The sequence below is a fragment of the Heterocephalus glaber genome, unplaced genomic scaffold, assembly GCF_053883595.1.
Source record: "Heterocephalus glaber isolate CG9 unplaced genomic scaffold, H.glaber_assembly_v1.0 deba00001564, whole genome shotgun sequence".
Taxonomy (NCBI): Eukaryota; Metazoa; Chordata; class Mammalia; order Rodentia; family Bathyergidae; genus Heterocephalus; species Heterocephalus glaber.
The window spans coordinates 14,830,284-14,853,624 of record NW_028258351.1 but is presented as its reverse complement, the minus strand read 5'-3'; the positions used below and the strand labels follow the sequence as shown (position 1 = coordinate 14,853,624).

At 37.5% G+C, this 23,341-nt stretch overlaps 1 protein-coding gene across 1 annotated transcript; it reads left to right on the top strand.

Annotated features, from left to right (window-relative positions):
* Positions 1-4,927: 4,927 nt before the first annotated feature.
* Positions 4,928-5,857, top strand: LOC101714779 (olfactory receptor 1A1). The gene has a single exon (XM_004857199.1). It carries the CDS (start codon positions 4,928-4,930, stop codon positions 5,855-5,857), a length of 930 nt encoding a protein of 309 aa, XP_004857256.1.
* The last annotated feature ends 17,484 nt before the right edge of the window (positions 5,858-23,341 follow it).

The following is a 23,341-nucleotide window of genomic DNA, read 5'->3' as shown; positions in this document are numbered from 1 at the left end:
CATTATTGTGTGTCCTCATCCACCTTATTCACCATCTTTGGCACCAAGAGACCTCTGGCTCTTTGCCAAAGTCAAAATGAGCATAAAAGGTAAATCTTTTGAATTGGTAAGACGTAGAGGCAGCCATGACTGCACAGCTAAAGATACTCATGAAGGAAAACTTCAGAACTGCTTCAGAAAGTGGCAAGAATGATGAGCTGTTTCTTCAAAGTGATGCACAAGTATTTTGAGGGGGATTAATGGCAATATGTCCTTTACTAAAATAAATTTCTCTTTTACCATTTATTTTTTATTAGTACATATTTCTTGTACTTAATGTTTATATTCCTTGTGTGGATTTCATACATGTGCACAGCACATTTTAATTTCTTTTTCATCTCCTTTTCCCCCTCCTTCTCCACCTCTTTAATTTAAACATTCACTGTATTTTTATCACATCTCATAAGTATTACAGATACACTTGGAATTCTTTGTTCCCATTTAAAATTTTACTTTTCTGAATCTCACCCAAGTGATAGCCACTATTCTGCCATTTATGCTACTTACAAGTGTACTGTTTTATGCTAAATTTTCCACTTATTGTGTTGTGTCATATATCTTCTAGAAATTTCCTTTTTGTATCACATTATTTTGTCCAATTTATCCATGTGGATTTATTCTAGAATCTGTTGAGCAGAGTCCATTAATAAGAAAGCAGCACAGTTTGCCTATCTGTTCCTCCACAGGTGGGCCATTTCTAAGTTTCCTATGTGACCACACAGGTCTCTGTGCGTATCTTCTTGAGGCCGTATGCTGGAGTCTCTCTAAAGGCTGATAAGGAACCAGAATTGCTGTCAAAGGTAGGTGAAGTTCAACTTTCCCTAGATATAGGCTAATTGTTTGCCAAATGCTAGTATTAATTTCTTTCCAACATCTGAAATTATTAGACTTTTATACTTTAGGCACTCCAAGATGAAAGATGTTTAATTAAATTTTGTGTTTAATTTAAACAGTTTTTTAAATTTTTGCTTATTGGTTACTCCAATTTCCTCTCAATGCCTGGCCTATTCATTTCTGTTACTCCTTATTTCCTGCTGTGTTTTTGGTTCTTTTATTGTTATTGAATAGGATATCTGCATTTTGACTGCTAATCCTTTGAAGAATATATGTGTAGTAAATTCCTTTCTCTTTGCCTGTTTTATGATGTCTTTTTCAAAGAAAGGTTTCAAAATAGTTGAATTTGCTTGTTTTCTGCCTGGTGTAACATAATTCCCACCGTGATATCACACACATCTTTTATTTTCTTCTACCTTTTGGAAGTTTTTATTTTCACAATTAATTCTTTAAGAATTCTTTTTCTGAATTATGTGTCATATCTAGGTAACCCATTTTCCTATGACCTTTTGCTAAATAGTCTGTTTTCCTGTCTATTAATGAACAAATTCACATCTATACCACCTTGTAATAAATGCTTAATCTCTCTCTCTGGGGCTCTCCAGTCTATTTTATGGGTCTATTTGTAAGTCTCTATGCCAGTACCAGGACAATGTTTGAATTACCAAAGGTAACTATTTTTATACCTGATGAAACAATTTTTTTCCTTCATATTTTCCTCCTTCAAATTTTCTTAGTTTGGATCAGTTTACTAAATTCCATGTTTAACAGAAATCTCTGGTACTTGGATTGAGTTTGCCTCAGAAATTAATTGGAAGAGAACTGACCTTTCTGCATTGAGGTTTTTTTATTAACATTCTTTGTTGCTCCATTTTCTTTTCTTCTCCTCTATTAAATTTTCTTAATTTTGGAAACCAGTTTTGCACCTATTTCATTAGAATTATTTCTGACTTCCTCAAATTTTTCATTGTTATTTTCCATGAGGCACCTTTTTTCACATTCTATTTTCTTTTTTTTTTTTCTTTTGGTACCGGGGATCGAACTCGGGTCCTTCCGCTTGCAAGGCAGGCGGCGGAACCACTGAGCTAAATCCTCGGCCCCTACATTCTGTTTTCTAATTTAATTTTACTTAACTATGATACCACTATTAATTTTTTAATATTGGTTTGTAACGAACAAACTTGCTGAAATCTTAGTCTATCTAGAGATTCTTTTTTCCTTTCCTTATATATAATCATATTTTACATGATTTCTACTCTTTTGTTCTTTTCTTTCAATTCTTACGTGGCAAAATTCTTTCAAGTCTCCTTTCATAGATAGGGCAATTATGGCCACATCTCTTTTACCAAAAGGACATAAAACCCCTCCACCAGCCCTTGGGGCCTACCTAATTCCTGATTTTAAACCTTCACTAGGCTTACAATTCTTACTATAAGTTTTCTGTTTCTCATACCAGTGTATTACCATATCTTTCTTTTAGTTTGGTCACATGTTTTGAGGTGGGGTTTTTTTTTTAATTGTATGTTTAACTTATGATGTCTGTGTTTTGCTAGCAGTGGAACTGTCAACATCAGCTAAGAACCCCATCTCTGAAATCTTATACTTCCAAATCATATGAGCTAAGGAAGGTCTCTGAGCTCTCTAGGTTTACTGAGCCCTTTGAAAGCTGAGGTATTTGATTCTATATGAACAAGGGAAAGGGTATCTTGTGAGAGAAATTCAAACTGCTTTAGGTGTAGAGATGAGAATGAACATCATAATTGAATACAACAAAAATAAGTAGATCTACAGCTCCTATGCCTAGCATATCATTCACATGTGTTGTATAAGGAACACTGAGAAATGGTGCTAGAATTAAAGATTTAATTAATTTTAGTAGAAGTTGTTTAGAAAAACTTGGGGATTAAGTCTTATACCTGAGACTAATGAAACAAATTGATTGCAAAATGTAAAATAGCTTAAGGACTGTAATAGATCTGTCTCCTGTGTTCAAGATGGTACTTTTTGTGATAAATGTTTCTCTTTGATGTGAGGAACTAGGGATACAGGATTATCATAGCATATGGTCACCATCATCCCATTCAAGTTCAATGACATTTGCCTATACCAGGCACAAGGAAAAGTGTGGAGGAAGTCCAGAACTGTAACACATAGGCCTCACTGCTAGGGAGACAAGGAAAAGTAATCTAATTGAGTGAACAAGAAGACAAGATCATTGATTTGGCCAACCAGCTAGGATTCTTTGCCATAATTAGCATGCCTTAGTGTGCAAGATGGATCAACAAGGAGGGAACCTGTGGTGAAACAGCAAGGAATGCGTTGTAATATTGCAGATAGAATAGTATTATGTTCTAAGCTAAACCACTAGACATTAAGTAGAAAAATTGAGTTGTGTAATAATAATTTTGCGTGCAGAAACAACAAGATAAGGTGGTCAAGGAAGACAGAAACTGGGACATTGTGTTTGTGAGCACCCCACATATGGGGAGTGCTAGAAATAAAACAGGATTTAACTGAAGGACCATTGGCTGTTAACTTCTTGGTGCATGCAATGAATAATACTCTATAATAACCTATCAGGAGGAGTTAAAAATAAACAATACATGGTTTTCTGTATGCAAAATCTTGAAATCTTCTGCTTAGGCTGAATATACGGTGTATGGGGGTTTGGTAAGATATGTTGGCAGGATGACCAAACATGGATATGTGGGGAAAAGAAATCAAAGCATAAAGAAATGGACTGAAATTTTACTAAGCAGTACTCTCTATGAAGTTGCATGAATGTGCAAGTTAATCTTGATTGTCAACTTGATTAGCTGGAGAGATGCCTAGGACATTAAGAAAGAAACTTCTTCCCAACTTCTCTGGCTCTTTCCCTGCTCTCTGTTCCCGAGATGTCATGATTTGTGCAGCTTTCCTCTGCCATATCCCTCCACCATGTTTCAGCCTTGAAGACAGTCAACCATGGACTAAAATTGCTGAAACCATGACCCACAAACAAACCATTTTCTCCTTTAAGTTGTGTAAGTAAGATATTTTGTTGGAGCAATGAGAATTCTGGCCAATACAGTGAGTCACCACAAGATATATGTAAGAGCAAGAATTGGAAAATGAAGAGAAAAATCAGTACAATTATGTATATTTGAAGATTTGCCAAGATCAAACCTATTAAAGAGAGTGATGAAGTTCTGCTTTGAAAATAGAACACATGGGGGAAATGGAACACTTGGTACCTAAATCCAGTGATCCTTGTGATTTGCAATTTTCCAATGTCAGTGTAGACATCTGTTGCTTCCTGGGTTCTGAGATCAGTCTGTGTTGGCTCAATAGAGCTATTCCTAATTTCCAGGCTAATCTTTCTACTAACAAATCTTTTGTGCTACTGTCAACTCAAAAATGAAGTCTTCTCCTTACCATGTATAATGAAATGAGTATGGTGGTGCCTCAGTTTACAAACTTAATTTGTTTTATGATTTGGGAGAAAATGGCTGTGTTTGTGTTTGTGTAAGGAAGATGGCTGTGGTCATGTTTGTCACTCTATCCGGAGTTTGTGAGTGGAAGCAAAATTTTGCCAAACACTTTTGTTTGGAACAGAATTGTTTAAAAACAGAAGTGTTCATAAACCAAGGAACTGCTATATGTGATTCTAGCTTGTCCACTAAATTTTAATTTCATTGAGAGCAGATATTATGTTTTATATGTTGAATAAATGTAGCTGTGACTTCTCCATGAATCTTAACAAGAGCTCTATCTAGACTGTGAAATATGGAATGCAACTGTAAAGTGATTAAATGCTAGGTGTTGTGTGACAGTGCTGGTTGGGAGGATGAGCACCTCTGCTTCACAGACAGCTCACTTCTTAGACATGAGTGTCTGAGGATGAATAACAATTAGCATTATTCACCAATAGAGATTTTGCTCCAGTGTATTGGGTATCTGTAGACTCTATAAGCTCAGAGGTAGAGAAAACTGATCACTTGAGTCAAAAGTAGTGAATATGAGAGGTCTGCACTAATAATGTTGGATTCCTTTGCCTGTTCAGGCTGAAGAAACCATGAGAGAAGAAAACCAGTCTTCTACCAAGGATTTTATCCTCCTGGGAGTTACTGGTCAGAAGGAACAGGAAGATTTCATCTTCACCCTCTTCTTGTTCATTTACCCTATCACACTGATTGGAAATATGCTCATCATTCTGGTCATTTGTTATGACACTCACCTTCACAATCCCATGTATTTTTTCCTTGCCAATCTCTCCCTTGTTGATATCTTTTTCTCATCTGTAGCAACTCCCAAGACATTGGTTAACCATCTCCTAGGTAGCAAAACCATCTCCTTTGGGGGATGCCTCACACAAATGTATTTCATGATCGCCTTGGGTAACATAGATAGCTACATCTTGGCTGCAATGGCCTATGATCGAGCTGTGGCTATCAGCCGCCCACTTCATTATACAACAATTATGAGCCCACGGTCCTGTGTCCTTCTGGTTGTTGGGTCTTGGGTGGTTGGAAATGCCAATGCCCTTCCCCACACTCTACTCACAGCTAGTCTGTCCTTCTGTGGCAACAAAGAAGTGGCCAACTTCTACTGTGACATTACCCCCTTGCTCCAGCTGTCCTGTTCTGACATCCACTTTAATGTGAAGATGATGTACCTAGGAGTTGGTGTTTTCTCTGTGCCATTACTATGCATCATTATCTCCTATGTTTGTGTCTTTTTCACAGTCTTACGGGTTCCATCTACTCAGGGCATACTCAAAGCCTTCTCCACCTGTGGTTCTCACCTTACAGTTGTTTCTTTGTATTATGGGACAGTTATGGGCATGTATTTCCGACCTCTGACCAGTTACAGCCTAAAGGATGCAGTGATAACTGTAATGTACATGGCTGTGACCCCAATGTTAAATCCTTTTATCTATAGTCTGAGAAACCGGGACATGAAGTCTGCTCTGGTAAAGCTCTTCCACCACAGAACTTCTTCATAGCCAGTATGGAATCATGCATCAGATACTGCAGCCACCAACTGGGAAGCAGATTGAAATCCAGCTCCAATGCCAGACTTAGGATTTAGGATTGTCTTTGATTTAAGCTTCCTTTGATTCTTTCATCCTGAAATTTCTTTTCTCAAAAATCTTATAGTAGTTTGATGAGACAACTTAAAGAAATTATCAAGTTCAATACACTTCTGTTCCCTTTGGCAGAGTGGCAGCCCAAGATATTGTGTTTATGGCCCATCTATGCCACTTACTAGCAGAGTAACTTGGGAAAGTCTCAACCTGAGCTTCCATATCCACATATAAGGTGTAATCAACAAATATGCTGAAAATTTAAATTTTTAAAAAATTATTAAAGTAAAGGCACATTGCAATTAATCTCTCTCAAAAATACTTCCCATCACTTTTAATACTCATTCCATTGTTCTTGCCACTTTATGAAGCAGTTCTGGTTATCCTCTTTTATTGGTACCGGGGATCAAATTCGGGTCCTTGTGCTTGCGGGGCAGGCAGCGGAACCACTAAGCTAAATCCCCAGCCCTGGATATCCTCTTTTATAAGTGTCTTTAGTTGTGCTGTCATGGATGCCTCCATAACCTTGAATCAATTCAAAACATTTACCTTTCATGGTCACTTGATGTTGAGGAAGAGCAAAAGGTCGCATGGCACTAGATCTGGTGAATAAAGTGAATGCAGACATACCATATTTTTTTATTTGACAGAAATTGCCATAAAGTATAAACTGCTTCAGAGAACAGCAAGAATAACAAGTGTGTTTGAGGCAAAGGGGCCTATCTTGAGTGACATTGATGGCAATGTGTCTTTAATGTAGTAAAACTTTTAAAATTTAAACATTCATTGTATTATTTGATCATAGTGTACTAGGAATAATATCTGCCCATCCTGTGTCACAAGATGAGTCACAATAGCTCATTCTTTGAAGACTATAATTCACTACTTCCATGTCAATTTTATTTGGCTACTATGTTTAAATCACCACAATTAGGCTTCCAAGCTTCTTATGGAAAGACTTATGTTAGTACTTTGCTATAATTTTATAGCCTTGGTCATATAAATTTCATTCAATATATATTAATGGAGATGGAATGAATAAATGAAAGTATTAGTCTCTGAAACAAAACCTTGGGGTAATTAGATATAACCAGACTAGATATTACTGACCTATCCTTAAATTTTTTAAAGAAACTGACCTTAGGAGATATTTCTGTGCTTCTTTCATAGTTGATTAAACTACACTGTCTCTAAAGATCAGAAGACTCTTCCTACAATCTTACTAGCATAACAGTAACCAATAAATTTATTAGAGTTAAAAGTAACAAAGACTCTGATTTAATTAATATAATAACATGCTGGTTTAATTCAGCATAGCATGAAATAAAGCTATAGTCATCAAAAAATGTGTTGCCATTCAGTAAGTAAAGAAAAAAGGTCAGTGTTGATATGATATGGCTATGTTTCTTCAGCATGGTCCAGGTGAGCTGAGGCTGTAATTCTGGTAGGTGATATTCCTTAAACATATAGGATTAATCTAACAAATCTCTAAATACCCACTGAGAAACCCCATTGTGTATTGTTTGTTCTACCTATGAGAAAATTATTAAAGTTTTCAAAATATTAATGACATAAATGTTCAACAATTTCATATCTGAAAACAGGATAATGTTAAGAGATTGATTTAGATATACTTTAGAATAGTACACAAATTGTTTTATTACCTACTCTTTTTAACTACAAGGAAATATATGAAATTATTATTTTCTATAGATAATTCACATTGCCAAGAATTTGTTCATTGATGTCAGAAGATACCAGTACTCACATTTTAGTGAGTACTGAAACCTTTAAACTAGAAGGATGGGAAATATCACAATTATCTTCTTTTTAATCAAAAGGCATTTGATTTAAAAAGAACATAAATCTATGGGGGTGGATGACCAAATGATAAAGAGAGATATTTTATTTTGAGTATTTTCAAAGTTGGACAATGAAAATATTTACAAGAATTTATTTATTGTCTCCCCACCAAAATGTGAAAGTTTGAGATCTGTCTGGTTGGCTGCTCTACCTTCTGCACTTAGAACAATGTGACGCATAATAAGTACTTTAATAAAATTAAGTGAATAACTGAATCCTACACTGTTATAATGACTATAAGTTTAGATTAATTTGGCTTTTATGAATAAATTCAGTAAAGTCAGATGGAATGAGATATTTCAGGTATGTCTCATGGAGAAATAATAAATACCAAAAAAAATACTATAAGAGAAGAGCTGAGGAATTGTAGATTCTTAGAACTCCAAACAACCTTAACTGCTGAATCAAACACAAATTATTCCTCTGCTTTAAGTTAGATAAAGGGAATTGACCTCCTCTATATTTTTGCTACAGTAACCATAAGTATCTATGTATATATTTATAATTTTAACTGCAAATAAAAACTACTGCACCTGTCTATCAAGTCATTGTCTAAGCGATCTCTCTTTGATTCTATCAAGCATAATGTCCTGAACTAATATTACCCCTAGAGTTTACATTATTTTGTACCAATGTCCAGGGATTGACATCTGTCTAGAAAAGACTATATAGCTGATATTTCAGTGAGGGTTACTTAGGATCCATTCAGGAAGATGAAATCACATCTGGTGTATCTAAACCATGAAGATTTAATACACAGAATGAGATACACAAATGTATCCTGAAAGAGACTAAAGGAAAAAATAGATGTATGCTGAAGTCATCAGAGATTAACTTCAGGAAGAAGTTATTTCCCCTATGACTAGGAGAAAAAAGAAGGGAAAATGGTGTTATCAGACGTAAGGGATAGAGGAGAGATGACCACATATCTGATACTCAGATCTCTGCAGGGAGCTGCTGAGCAACTAGCACTTGACTTTCACCCTAATTTTCATTCTTTGGGGAATCCTCAATAGCACTTTTTGGGGGGTGAGGGAGCTGGTATAGTTTGGACTGCTTCTATCTATTGAGCATGGAAACACTAAGAAGCCCCCAGACACAGTTTCAGACAGTCTTCTTTGGTCCCCATTATGTAATCGCAACGGTGTCCTTGGCAGTTAGGATCAATCCCTTCAGCCAACAGAGAAATCTCTCTTTTCCGAATGACCCACAGAGACATACTATAATTTGGTTGAATCTCAGTTTAAAAAAAAGCTATTAGGTTCAAAAAATGTAAATCTCCAAAGATTATTATTGGTACCCTTTTATTAAAGGCTATATCTAAAAACAACCAAAATTATTTTTCAAAAACCTACACATGTGCCATAAAAATTTATTAAAAAGAAATGCAAGGGAAAGATAACCACAAGACTCAGAATGAGAGGAAATTCAAGAGAAGATAGTCAGGGAACTACTTATGAATACTTTGCAGTTAGATGTATGTTATGATTTCATTCCTGATTTTCAACTTAGGTGGTCAGAACAGGGGTGTTTATAAAATCATGAAAGATGATAGATAGATAAATAGATAGATAATGTGCATGAAATAATGATAAGAGCTTTTCTTGAATCAAGGATCGGGTAGATAAGAGCTGTAAAGGAGGACAAAGAATGAAGAGACCAGCAGTTTAATCAGACATGTCTCAGAGCAATCTGAGGAAAAGAAAATGAAGATTTGAACCAAACACCTAGACGCAAAGGTAACATGGATACAGAAACAATAGAATGTAGTAGTTTTAATAAAGCAATAATATACAATAGGGCAAGCCTTTGCCTTTGCCCTCTTCCCTTGTTTTTTTTTTCCATAAACCAGAAATGTAACTGTTTGTGCTGCACAGTGTTGCTGCCCAGTGTATCAAAATGTTCTGTAACTTTTTGAACTGAAGGATTTTTCAAGAATGTTCTGTTAACTCCATCCCTCTGCTTCTGTGAGCAAGTGGCCTGGTATATGTTTCAAGAACGTTCTGAGCCTGCTGCAGACAGGCAGGTCTGTGCACGCCCTACCAAGGTCTGGAGTCGCATGGAAGACGCCGAGTCACCCCGCTGCAGACAGGCAGGCCTGCCCACGCCCTACAGAGGTCCCGAGTCACACGGAAGACTCCGAATCAACCCGCTGCACACAGGAAGGTCTATGCACGCCCTACCGAGGTCCCAAGTTGCACGGAAGATGCCGAATCAGCCCGCTGCAGACAGGCGGCCACCTGGTTCCACACTACAAAGACACAGAGGACACCAGACCACCAGACCACCAGACCAAGGTACTGAGTGCCGCTGTTCCCGGCCCAGAGGTAGGGGCTTCTGAGTCACCGTCCCACTGCTCCTGGTCCAGAGGAAGGCGCTTCCCAGTAACCATCCCTCCCACTGCTCCCAGCCCAGAGGAAAGGGCTTTTGGGCCACCTACTATCCTGCTGCTACTGGCCCAGAGGAAGGGGCTTCCAGGCCACCATCCCTCCCACCACTCCCAGCCCAGAGGTAGGGGCTTCTGTACTGCCATCCCACTGCTCCTGGTCCAAAGGAAGGGGCTTCCTGGCCACCATCCCTCCCGTTGCTCCCAGCCGACATGAAAGGGCTTTTGGGCCACCATCCCTCCCACTGCTCCCAGCCCACATGAAAGGGCTTTTGGGTCACCATCCCATCATTTTTGGCTCACGGCCCCTGGCCCACCTCACCCAGCTCAGAGGAGGTAATCCATGCAAACGCTAACAGCCCCCTGCCCCAGTCAAAATGAAAAAACACGTAAATAAGTCTCAAAACCAGACTTCCAGATCACCTACAGCAACCCCAAAGGGAAATGAGATGGAACACTCTGATACTCAACCACCTGGACCCACTGAACGGGCAACAAAAGGGGATCTGGAAAAAGTGAAATCAGAAAGAATTTCTCAGATAACAGGAGAAATTGTGCCCCTAGCGCAAGACATGATTAATAAATCTAGAGAGGAGCTCAGGAACATGATGGAATCCCAACATAAGAAACAAATGGAATCCATAAAACAGATGCAAATAGATTTCCAGGACATGAAAAACTCCATTGAAAGTCTACACAGCAGAATGAGCCAATGTGAGGACAGAATTTCAGATATAGAAGATAAGATTGCAATTAGTGACCAGGAAAAGAAAAATTGCTTCAAAATTATAAGGGAACATGACAAATCAATCCAGCAACTGCTAGATGATGCAAAGAAGAATAACATAAGACTGATTGGGCTCAATGAAGAAACAGGAGAGAGTGGAGATGACATAAAAAAATCTCTTCACAGAAATAATGGCAGAAAACTTCCCAAGCAGGGGAAAAGAGCTTGACATACAGATAAGTGAGGCATATAGGACTCCAAATAGCCTTGATCAAAAAAAATATACACATAGGCATATAATTGTTAAGATTCCAGAAACACAACAGAAGAACAAAGTTCTCCAAGCAGTGAGAGAAAAGAAACAAATCACATACAAAGGAAAGCCCATCAGAATCACAGCAGACTTCTCAACACAAACTATCAAGGCAAGAAGAGCTTGGAGTGACATATTCCAAGCCCTGAAAGAAAACAGCCTCCAACCCAGATTGATGTACCCTGCAAAACTTTCTTTCAAAATTGATGGAGAAATAAGATACTTTCATGACAAAGAGCACCTGAGGAACTTCGTGAATACCAAACCAGCATTCCAAAGAATTTTACACTATATCCTAGGAACAGACATTGAGGATCACAACCCCAGGAAGCAAAGCAGAATGAACCCATCTGGCATGACAAGAAATTAAATGTAAAGGAGGAGAACCCAACAAAAAGAAAAAGTCATGCCAATGACAAGTCAACATGTTTCAGTTATAACCATCAACGTTAATGCTCTCAATTCACCAATCAAAAGAAATAGACTGGCAGAATGGGTCAAGGAGCAAAATCCAACAATATGCTCCATACAAGAAACACACTTCATTCAAAAGGAAACTCATAGACTCAAAGTTAAAGGGTGGAAAACAATACTCCATGGGACAGGAACCCGAAAAAAAAGCAGGAGTAGCTATCCTCTTTGCAGATCAAGTAGATTTCAAACCAACACTGATTAAGAGAGATGAAGAAGGACACTACATCCTTGTAAATGGAAGAATCCAAGAGGAAGAGATGACAATCATAAATATCTATGCACCAAACACTAGTGCACCCAACTATATAAAACAAATACTAATGGACATGAAAAGTCATACATGCACTAATACAACTGTAGTGGGGGACCTCAATACCCCACTGTCACAAATAGATAGATCAACTAGACTAAAAATAAGTAATGAAATACTAGAACTCAATCAAACTCTTCAACAAATGAACTTAACAGATGTTTACAGAGGCTTCCACCCCACAAAATCAGAATACACGTTCTTCTCAGCTGCACATGGGTCATTCTCCAAAATAGACCACATATTCACACATAGAACATGTTTAAGTAAGTGCAAAGGAATTGAAGATAGCCCCTGTATATTATCAGACCATAGTGCGATGAAACTGGAGATCCATAGCAAAAGAAACTCGAAAAATGTCATAAACACATGGAAATTGAACAACACACTTCTGAATAACCAATGGTTCACAGAGGAAATTAAAGAAGAAATCAGACAGTTCCTTCAATTAAATGACAATGACAATACAACATATCAGAATCTATGGGACACAATGAAAGCTGTCTTACAAGGGAAATTCATAGTAGTGAATACACATATTAGGAAAACAGAACGAGCCCAATTAAACAACCTGATGCTGAACCTCAAGCTTCTACAAAAAGTAGAACAGTACAACCACAAAGCTCATACAAGGGAGGAAATTATAAAGATCAGAGGAGAAATCAATGCAATGGAGACTAAGAGAATGATACAAAAATTCAATGAAGCCAAGCATTGGTTCTTCGAAAGAAACAACAAAATTGACAAACCTTTAGCCAACCTTGTCAGAAAAAGGAAAGAAAAGGTCCAAATCCATGCAATTAGGAATGAAAAGGGTGAAATTACAACAGACCCAGCAGAAATCCAGAGGATCATCAATACCTACTTCCAGAACCTATACACCAATAAGATGGACAACACAGAAGAAATGCACAGATTCCTAGATACATATGAATTACCAAAGTTGAACGAAGAAGACCTAAAAATTCTGAACAACCCAATATCAACCAATGAAATTGAAAATGTAATTAAAAACTTAGCAACTCAGAAAAGCCCGGGCCCTGATGGCTTCACTGCTGAATTCTACAAGACATTTAGAGAGGAACTGCTGCCACTACTGTTTAAACTCTTCAGTGAAATTGAAAGGGAAGCAATACTCCCAAATTCATTCCTGGAAGCAAGCATCACCTGGATCCCCAAAGCAGAGAAAGACCCAACTGAAAAGGGGAACTATAGGCCAATCTCACTAATGAACATAGATGCAAAAATCCTTAATAAGATAATGACAAACAGAATGCAGAAGATCATCAAGAAGATCATACACCCTGATCAAGTGGGATTCATCCCAGGGATGCAGGGATGGTTCAATATACACAAATCAATCAATGTAATATACTATATCAATAGAGCCAAGGACAAAAACCATATGATTATCTCCATAGATGCAGAAAAAGCATTTGACAAATCCAACATGCATTTATGATAAAAATCCTACAAAAATTTGGAATAGATGGTCTCTACCTCACACTGATAGAAGCCATCTATGAAAAACCAACAGCCAATATCATACTAAATGGTCAAAAACTGAAATCCTTCACACTAAAATCAAGAACAAGACAAGGATGTCCACTATCACCACTCTTGTTCAATATAGTTCTGGAAACATTAGCCACGGCAATTAGACAAGAGAAAGAAATAAAAGGAATAAAGATAGGTAATGAAGAAGTCAAATTGTCATTATTTGCAGATGACATGATCCTCTATATAGAAGACCCCAAGAACTCCACCAAAAATCTTCTAGACTTAATAACCAAATTCAGTCAAGTAGCTGGTTACAAGGTCAATACACAAAAATTAATAGCTTTCCTCTACACCAATGACAGACTCACTGAGAGAGAAATAGGGCAAATAATTCCTTTCACAATAGCATCCAAAAAACTGAAATACCTAGGAATCATCCTAATGAAAGAAATCAACGACCTCTTCTCTGAAAACTATGGCACTCTGAAAAGAGAGATTGAAGATGATATCAGAAAATGGACAGACATCCCCTGCTCCTGGGTAGGAAGGATTAATATAGTGAAAATGGCCATACTTCCAAAACTACTATATAGATTTAATGCAATTCTAATTGAGATCTCAGCAGCATACTTCGTAGACCTTGAGAAAACAATCCAAAAATGCATTTGGAACAAGAAGAGACCCAGAATAGCAAAAGCAATTTTAGGTAACAGAGACATGGCAGGGGGTATCACAATCCCCAACCTGCAACCATACTACAAAGCTACTGTGATAAAAACAGCATGGTACTGGCAAAGAAACAGACCTGAGGACCAGTGGAACAGATTAGAAGATGCAGAAACAACTCCAGACACACTCAGCTACCTCATTTTTGACAAAGGAGCCAAACACCCTCACTGGAAGAAAGATAGTCTCTTTAATAAATGGTGTTGGAAAAATTGGGTTTCAACTTGTCAAAGATTAAAATTAGACCTATATCTCTCACCGTGCACTAAACTAAAATCAAAATGGATTAAAGATCTAAATATTAAAATAGAAACACTGAATCGGCTGGAACAGAGGTCAGGTAGAACTCTTGAAGACATTGGTGTAGGAAAAGACTTTATGAACAAAACCTCAGTTGCCCCTGAACTAGCAAAATCAACAAGTGGGATATCTTCTTATTAAAAAGCTTCTGCACAGCAAGAGAAACCAGCAGCAGTGTGAAGAGACAACCCACAATGTGGGAAAAAACCTTCACCTGCTGTTCCTCAGACAAAGGTCTACTATCTAGAATCTATAAAGAACTTAAAAAATCAGACCTTCCGGGCCGGGGATTTAGCTCAGTGGTTTCACAGCCTGCTGTGCAAGTGCAAGGACCCGAGTTCAATCCCCAGTACTGAAAAAAAAAAGTGGTGACTCATGGGCTGGGAATTTAGCTTAGTAGTTCTGCCACCTGCCTTGCAAGCACAAGGTCCCGAGTTCAATCCCTGTTACCAAAAAAAAAAACAAAAAACAATCAGACCTCCCAAATTTAAAGATCCAATCCAAAAATGGGCATCTGAAATGAACAGACATTTCTCAGACAAAGAAGTAGAAATAGCAAATAAACACACGAAAAAACGTTCAACATCACTGGTCATTTGAGAGATGCAAATGAAAACAACACTGAGATTCCACCTCACTCCCGAAAGAATGGCTGCTATCATGAAATCAACCAATAACAAATGCTGGCAGGGTTGTGGGGAAAGAGGAACCCTGTCCACTGCTGGTGGGAGTGTAGACTGGTGCAACCACTGTGGAAATCAGTATGGAGATACCTCAAAGAACTAGGACTGGAAGTCCCATTTGACCCAGCTTTCCCCTGCTGGGTATATTCCCCCAAAGAATTAAAAGAATCATACCACAGTGATATATGTGTACCCATGTTCATAGCAGCACAGTTTGTAATAGCTAAAACTTGGAAGCCACCCAATTGCCCATCAACTGGAGACTGGTTAAAGAAAATGTAGTTTGTTTTTTGTTTTTTGGTTTTTTTTAATACCGAGGATCAAACTCGGGTCCTTGAGCTTGCGTAGCAGGTGGCGAAACCACTGAGCTAAATCCCCAGCCGTAAAATGTGTTTTTTTAATAAAATGGAGTACTACTCAGCCATAAAAAATGAGAAATTAGACATTTATAGCTAAATGGATGCACATTGAGGTGATACTCTTCAGTGAAATAAATAGGACACACGTGTAAATACCAAATAGTTTCCCTAGTGTGAGAAACTGAAAGTGTAAATAAGGACTAAAAGGTATAATAGATAATGTGAAATAGGAAGAAAAGGGGCAAAGGGGAAGGAGAAGTGGGAGGGGTGGGGGAAAGGAAAGAAGGGAATGGAATTAATATGAGAAAATGAAAAAATGGAAACAAAGTCTTTGTGAATAGGGAGGGATGGAGGGGTTGAAGGGAGTGCAGGAAAAGGGGGAAAAATAAGAACCAAGAGAGATTACATAAAGGTACAAATTTCCAATGATGAATGTCATTATATTGTATACCTAAAATGTACCAATAAAATAAAAAAAATTTTTAAAACTACATTGAGATAACATCATACCCCAGAAAGAATGGCTATCATCAAAAAATCTAATAATAGCAAATGCTGGTGAAGATGTAGGGAAAATGGAATTCTATATTGTCAGTGGGAATGTAAACTACATAGCATAACTACTACAGAAATCAGTGTGGAACCTCAAAAAACTGGAAGTAGAAATTCCTTTTGACCCAACTATCCCCCTTCTTGGTATCTTCCCAAAAGAGTTAAAAGCATCATATTATAGGGATATATGCATCCCCATGTTTATAGCAGCACAATGTATAATAGCTAGATCTTGGAAATAGCATATACATCCATCAACAAATGAATGGATATGTAAAATGTATTTATACACAGTGCAGTAATACTCTGCCACAAAGAAAGATACACATAAGGCATTTATAGGTAAATGGATCCAACTGGAGAACATAATGTTAAATGAAATAAGCCAGACACACAAGCTCAAATATTATTACATGGTTTCTCTTATGTGAGAAACTCAAAAAAAAAAAAAAAAAAAAAAATATATATATATATATATATGTATACACACACACACACACACACACACACACAAATAAAGAGCAAAATAGAAAATCAATAAATAGGAAGTAGGGAGAAGTCAAAATAATTCTCCAAATTATCTATTCTGTTGTATCAAAAATATTTATATATGCTTTATTTTATTTATACTACCAGTTTCTCTTACTTAATTTAAAAGAAAGTTTTGGTTGCCTGTTTCTTCTTTGTAAGAGTCTTTTTTGTCTATGTCTTGTACTCTGAGTAACTACTTTTATAATTATGATACACCATGTATTAACTATTGTTGTTCTTATTATTTTGTTATATTTTTTAATAAAATAAAAAACATATACTAATAAAAATAAATACATTTGAACATTCACTGTCATTTTCTACCACACTCTGTAGCTTTGCAGCAGGCCTTTGAAGTCAGGAGTTGGGATGTCTATAGCTTTGCAGGGTTTGGAGGTTCTATTTGTTCTTTTGGAGGTTTGTTCTTTATTTTGATTTTTTTATCACAAGATGATCTGGAAAGATCTAGCATGTTCTTTTTTTGTATGTCATTTTATTGGTACATTTTAAATGTATAATATAATGACATTCATCATTGGAGATATGCACCTTTACGTACTCTCTTGGTTCTTATTTTTTCCCCTTTCCCCTGCCCTCCCTTCAACCCCTCCATCCCTCCCCATTTACAAAGACTTTGTTTCCATTTTTTCATTTTCTCATATTAATTCCATTCCCTTCTTTCCTTTCCCCTACCCCTCCCACTTCCTCCTCCCCTTTGCCCCTTTTCTTCCTATTTCACATTATCTATTAAACCTATTTTAGTCCTTATTTACACTTTGTTTCTCACACTAGAGAAACTATTCAGTATTTACACATGTGTGTCCTATATCTTTATTTTGATTTTTGCTCAAGATTGCTTTAGCTATTTCTGGATCTTTTGTGATTCCATATATGAATTCTGAGATTATTTTTTCTTTTTCTATGAAAAATGCCATTGGTATTTTGATGGAAATTGTATTGAATTTGTAGACCACTTTTGGTAGAATAGACATTTTATTAGCAATTCTTCTAATCCATGAATATGGAATATCTTTCCTTGTGTGTGTATATCCTCTATGATTTCCTTCATTCATTAGTGTTTTATAAATTTTATTGTAGAGATCTTTTACTTCTCCTGTTAAATTTATTCCTAGGTGTGCATGGGTGTGCATGTGTGGGTGTGTGGGTGTGTGTGCATGTATAGTAACCCCTTTTTTTCAACCAGTTCATTACTAGTGTATAAAAATCCTGCTAGTTTTTGTATATTGATTTTGTATCCCACAATTTTACTAAGGTCATTTGTCAGTTCCAAAAACTTTTTGGTCGGGTCTTCAGGTTTTTGTATGTGTAAAACATGTTATCCTCAAACAGGAATAATTTGACTTAATTTCCAATTTGGATGATCTTTATTTCTTTCTCTTACCTAATTGATCTAGCTAAGATTTCCAGTATTATGTTGAACAGAAGTAATGAAAGCTGACATCCTTTTTGTTGTTGTCCTTCCACACGTTAGAAGAAACACTGTGCTTTTCCCCATTTAGCATCTATGCTCACTGAGGATATTGGTCTGTAGTTTTTTGTTGAAGTTTTGTTTTGTTGCTATTGTGTCTTTGTCCAGTTTTGATAACAGGATAATGCTGGCCTCAGAGAATTAGTTTTGACAGAGTTTCCTCTTTTCAATTTTTGGAATACTGTAATTTGAAAAGAATTAGTATTAGTTTTTCTTTGGTGGAATTCAACAGTGAAGCCATTAAGTTCTGAACTTTTCTTTTGTTAGGAGACTTTATTACTTCTTCAATCTTGAAGTTCCTTATTGATCTTGTCAGCTATTTTTTGTCTTCATCATTCAATTTTGGAAGCTTATATATGTCCAGAAACATACCCACTTCATCTAGGTTTTCCAATTTGTTGGCTTTTAGTTCTTCATATAGTCATATAGATGATTCTTTGTAGTTCTGTAATATTAAATATAATGTCTCTTTTATCATTTCTGATTTTATTTTAGTCTTCTCTCTTTTCTTTATCTGTTAACTTGCCTAAAGATTTGTCAAATTGGGATGTCCTACCAAGATCGCGCAGAACAGGCCAAATCAGCCCGCGCCCTGGCAACAATCCACTGGACAGCCCCCATCCCCCGCTCCTCTGTACAGCCACCTGGTTCCACACTACAAAGATGCAGAGCACACCGGACCACGAGACCATGGTACTGAGTCTCACTGGTCCCAGCCCAGAGGTAGTGGTTTCTGAGCTGCCATTCCACTGCTCCTGGTCCAGAGGAAGGGGCTTCCCGGCCACCATGCCTCCCGCTGCTACCAGCCCACAGGAAAGGGCTTTGGGGCCACCATCCCTACTGCTCCTCCTGGCCCCTGTCCCACCTCTCCCAGCTCAGAGGAGGTAATCTGCATGGGGGCCAACAGCACCACCCCACCACCCCAGTCAAAATGAGAAAACACGTAAATAAGTCTCAAAACCAGACTCCCAGATCACCTACAGCAACCCCAAAGGGAAATGAGATGGAACACTCTGATACTCAACCACCTGGACCCACTGAACTGGCAACAAAAGGGGATCTGGAAAAAATGAAATCAGAAAGAATTTCTCAGATAACAGGAGAAATTGTGCTCCTAATGCAAGACATGATTAATAAATCTAGAGAGGAGCTCAGGAACATGATGGAATCCCAACATGAGAAACAAATGGAATCCACAAAACAGATGCAAATAGATTTCCAGGAGTTGAAAAACTCCACTGAAAGTCTACACAGCAGAATGAGCCAATGTGAGGACAGAATTTCAGATATAGAAGATAAGATTGCAATTAATGACCAGGAAAAAAAAATTGCTTCAAAATTATAAGGGAACATGAGACATCAATCCAGCAGCTGCTAGATGATGCAAAGAAGAACAACGTAAGACTGATTGGAGTCAATGAAGAAACAGGAGTGTACATGACATAAAAAAAACTGTTCACAGAAGTAATGGCAGAAAACTTCCCAGGCAGGGGAAAAGAACTTGACACTCAGGCATAAAAAATGAGAAATTAGAGACATTTATAGCTAAGTGGATGCACATTGAGGTGATACTCTTAAGTGAAATAAATAGTATAAATACTGAATAGTTTCTCTGGTGTGAGAAACTGAAAGTGTAAATAAGGACTAAAATGTATAATAGGTAATGTGAAATAGGAAGAAAAGGGGCAAAGGGGAAGGAAGTGGGAGGGCTAGGGGAAAGGATAGAAGGGAATGGGATTAATATGAGAAAATGGAAAAATAGGAACAAAATTTTCGTAAATAGGGAGGAATGGAGGGGTTGAAGGGAGGGCTGGGCAAGGGTGAAAAATAAGAACCAAGAGAGGCTATGTAAAGGTGCAAATTTCCAATGATGAATGTCATTATATTGTATACCTAAAATGTACCAATGATTAGAATGAATAATCGATAATGTAAAATAGGAAGAAAAGGTCCAAAGGGGTAGGGGTAGTGAGGGGGCAGGGGAAAGGAAAGAAGGGAAAGGAAAAATGATGAGAAATGGAAAAAATGGAAATAAAATCTTTGTAAATAGGGAAGGGTGGAGGGGGTGAAGGAAGGGCTAGGAATGGGGGAAAAATAAGAACCAAGATGCATTATGTAAAGGTACAATTCCCAGTGAGAAATGTAATTGTGTTGTATACCTATAATGTACCAATAAAAGAATTTAATAAAAAAAAATAAGCTATATAAGACAGTTGTTAACTTGAACAATGATTAGATATTTGACTATATGAACATGAAGTGTTAAATTTTAAGATGAGATATCAGTCTAGTGGATTTTTTCAAGAGTTTCTAATTTTACAGATATACAGTGATTTTTGCCAATAAAATAAGATTTGCTTCAAAGAAATCTAAAAAGATAAATGATGGAGAAGAGATTGTAGATAAAACAAGCAAGTTTGGTCTAAGTCAGTGATTGTTGGAAGAGGTTATAGGTATTTAAATTGACTTCATATTGGCCCACAATTTTGTATTTAGATAAACAATGATACTCATTAAAACATGAGTTTGGTGCTGGCTTTAGAGGGACTTTTTTAGTACAGATTAGATTAAATATAATGTAATAAATACATTGCATAATATAAAATATGTATATCAAAGCTTAATACAAACACATACAACATAAAATTTAAAAATAATAGAGAATATATCAGATATTAAATTGATAAGAACAAATATATTGTGATTTAATCACAATAAAATGCCACCTTACACATATTAGAATAATCATCAAAAGACGGGGATTTAGCTCAGTGGTTCTGCCACCTGTCTCGCAAGCACAAGGTCTCGAGTTCAATCCCTGGTACCAAAAAAAAGAATAATCATCAAAAAGACAAAAGACAAGGCTAGGGGTAGAGCTCAGTGGTAGACTGCTCACCTAGCATATGTGAGACCTTGGGTTCAATCCCCTTGTACTGGAAAAAAAATATTTGGGGAGGATATATGATAACCATGTAGGAAGAGAAATACAAAGAAACTAGAAGAAAATATAAAGTAACTTCTAGCTATCTAGCTAGCTATCTGTCTCTCTTATAAGTACTCATGACTGTCAATTTATAAAAATTCCTTCTTCATTTTTTGGCTTCATTTTATTCCCTAAAACATAAGCATTATTATTTTTCTGTCTGTGTGTGATAATTATATTATCTGCAGTCCCTATATGCCGTCATGTGTTGGTTCTTGCTTTTGAAATCTTACTGCTTTGTATGTATACTTATCTTTGGGTGAGGTTAATTATTATGTTTTTAAAATTATTAAGAGAAACAATTTAAGGTCTTGGGAAGATTATTTTCCTCCCAACATGATTTTTTCAATTGCTTTTACTTAGTGTTACATTCAAGATTAGTGTTTCAGGTTTTCCAAACTTCTCTAGTGACTCAAAGCCAGGCTGCAGGACCTGTGACATTTTCTTTATTTCTGGCTTACCTTTAATCCTAAGAAAACTTTTAGGACTGCTGCACAATAATGATTTGGTTTGTTTCCTGTAAACAAGATTCATTTCCCAAAACCTTTGCCTCTAGATTTTAATATTGGAGCAATTATCCTTGTTCATCTCAAGAAGCTGTCTTGGGATTGTGTCCCCAAGGTCCCTCCCAGACTGATAAAGAAGTCTGATGGAGTCCACATTCACCCCCTTTCTTCACAAATGGGGATTCAACCATCAGTTCTCACATCCCCCAGGCCATTTAGGTCATACAAGAGCCTTAAATTCTGTCTCCTTTTTTAAGACTGAAAACCCTATGAACAAGCCTCCTGCTCCCCACCTCTAGCCATTAAGACAAGCAACAAGTCCTTTATGTCCTGACTGAATTTCATCCTATAAAGGAGAAAAGTGGAGTCAGCAGAACCAGAGAACTCTGAGGGCCAGGCAGAGAACTGGGTAAGGTCTTAACATCTCAAGCTTATTATCTCTGTCTGTCTCTGTCTCTCTGTCTCTGTCTCTCTCTGTCTCTGTCTCATATCTCTCTCTCTCTCTCTCCTCTCCTTTATCTTGTCTATCTCCATTTTCTCTCATGCACACTGTATAATCTAACTTCTTAGTATTGCAGGACAATAGAACAATCCCTCAAATATTTTAAGTGCTCTACAGTTTTCAAAGTACTATTTCATGCATGTAATTTTCACTAACTGCATCTGGCTGTACATACTGAGTTGAGGAAGTTCAAGGAGGATGTGCTCCCTCCTCAAAGTCATTTACCTAGGGAACAATAGAGGAAATACCAAAACCTACTTTTCTTACTGAAAGTTTATAGTCGTTTTCCATACTGCCCACACAGCCAAGCCACACAACAGAGGTATTTGTGTCTCCTAAGGCCATCTGACCACACTGGGGACAAGAACCTACCAACTCTTCAGACTGAGAGCAGTGTTTCCCAAAGTGTGTGATCAGGGTCACTGAGTGCATGATAAAAAGGATCTGGTTCTCAGAACAGAACCAGTACTTCAAGGAAAGTGGTGAGAAAATCAGTTTTTTGTTTTGAAGAGTCACAGGTAATCCTGACACAGCTAAAGAGTCTGAAACTCTTGCACTGAGGGCTAGAAAGCAGAGGCATTAATTCCCTTTGGAGTTCTTCTCTGGCTTGACCCAGTCTTCTCAACTGTACCCCCACCCTCTCTCCTGTCAAGCAAATGTCCCAGAGGGCCCCAAACTCCATGGACCAAGCTTCGGAAGGAAGTCGTTTCTGATACAATCTAAGGAGATGGAAAACCTTTCTCTCCACAGCAGAAAGAGCAGTGCTAGAGTGTACCCAAGGCTGGGATTACTGAAAGGAGTCCCCACCCTGCCCTATTTCATCCTCAGGTTGCTGATGGGGTTTGGACTGCTCTCTGGGATGAGTTCACTTGTTCCTCTTTCTTTTGGCATCGTTCTGTTACACCCAGTGAGAGAGAACCAACCAGAGACCGATATAAAATCCACACAGGAGGGGCCGGGGATTTAGCTCAGTGGTTCCGATGCCTGCCTCGAAAGCGCAAGGTCCTGAGTTTGATCCCCAGTACCAAAAAAAAAAGCCAAATTAGGAGAGCAAAGGCCTAGACAATGCATTCCTTCTGGAGTAACATAGAGTCTTAATATTGAAGCAAGTTTGGAGGACATTGGTGGCACCCTGATCTGCAGAAATATTTCCAGGTCCGTGGTGCTTGAACATCCGCGGAACGTGCGAGCCTGAAGAA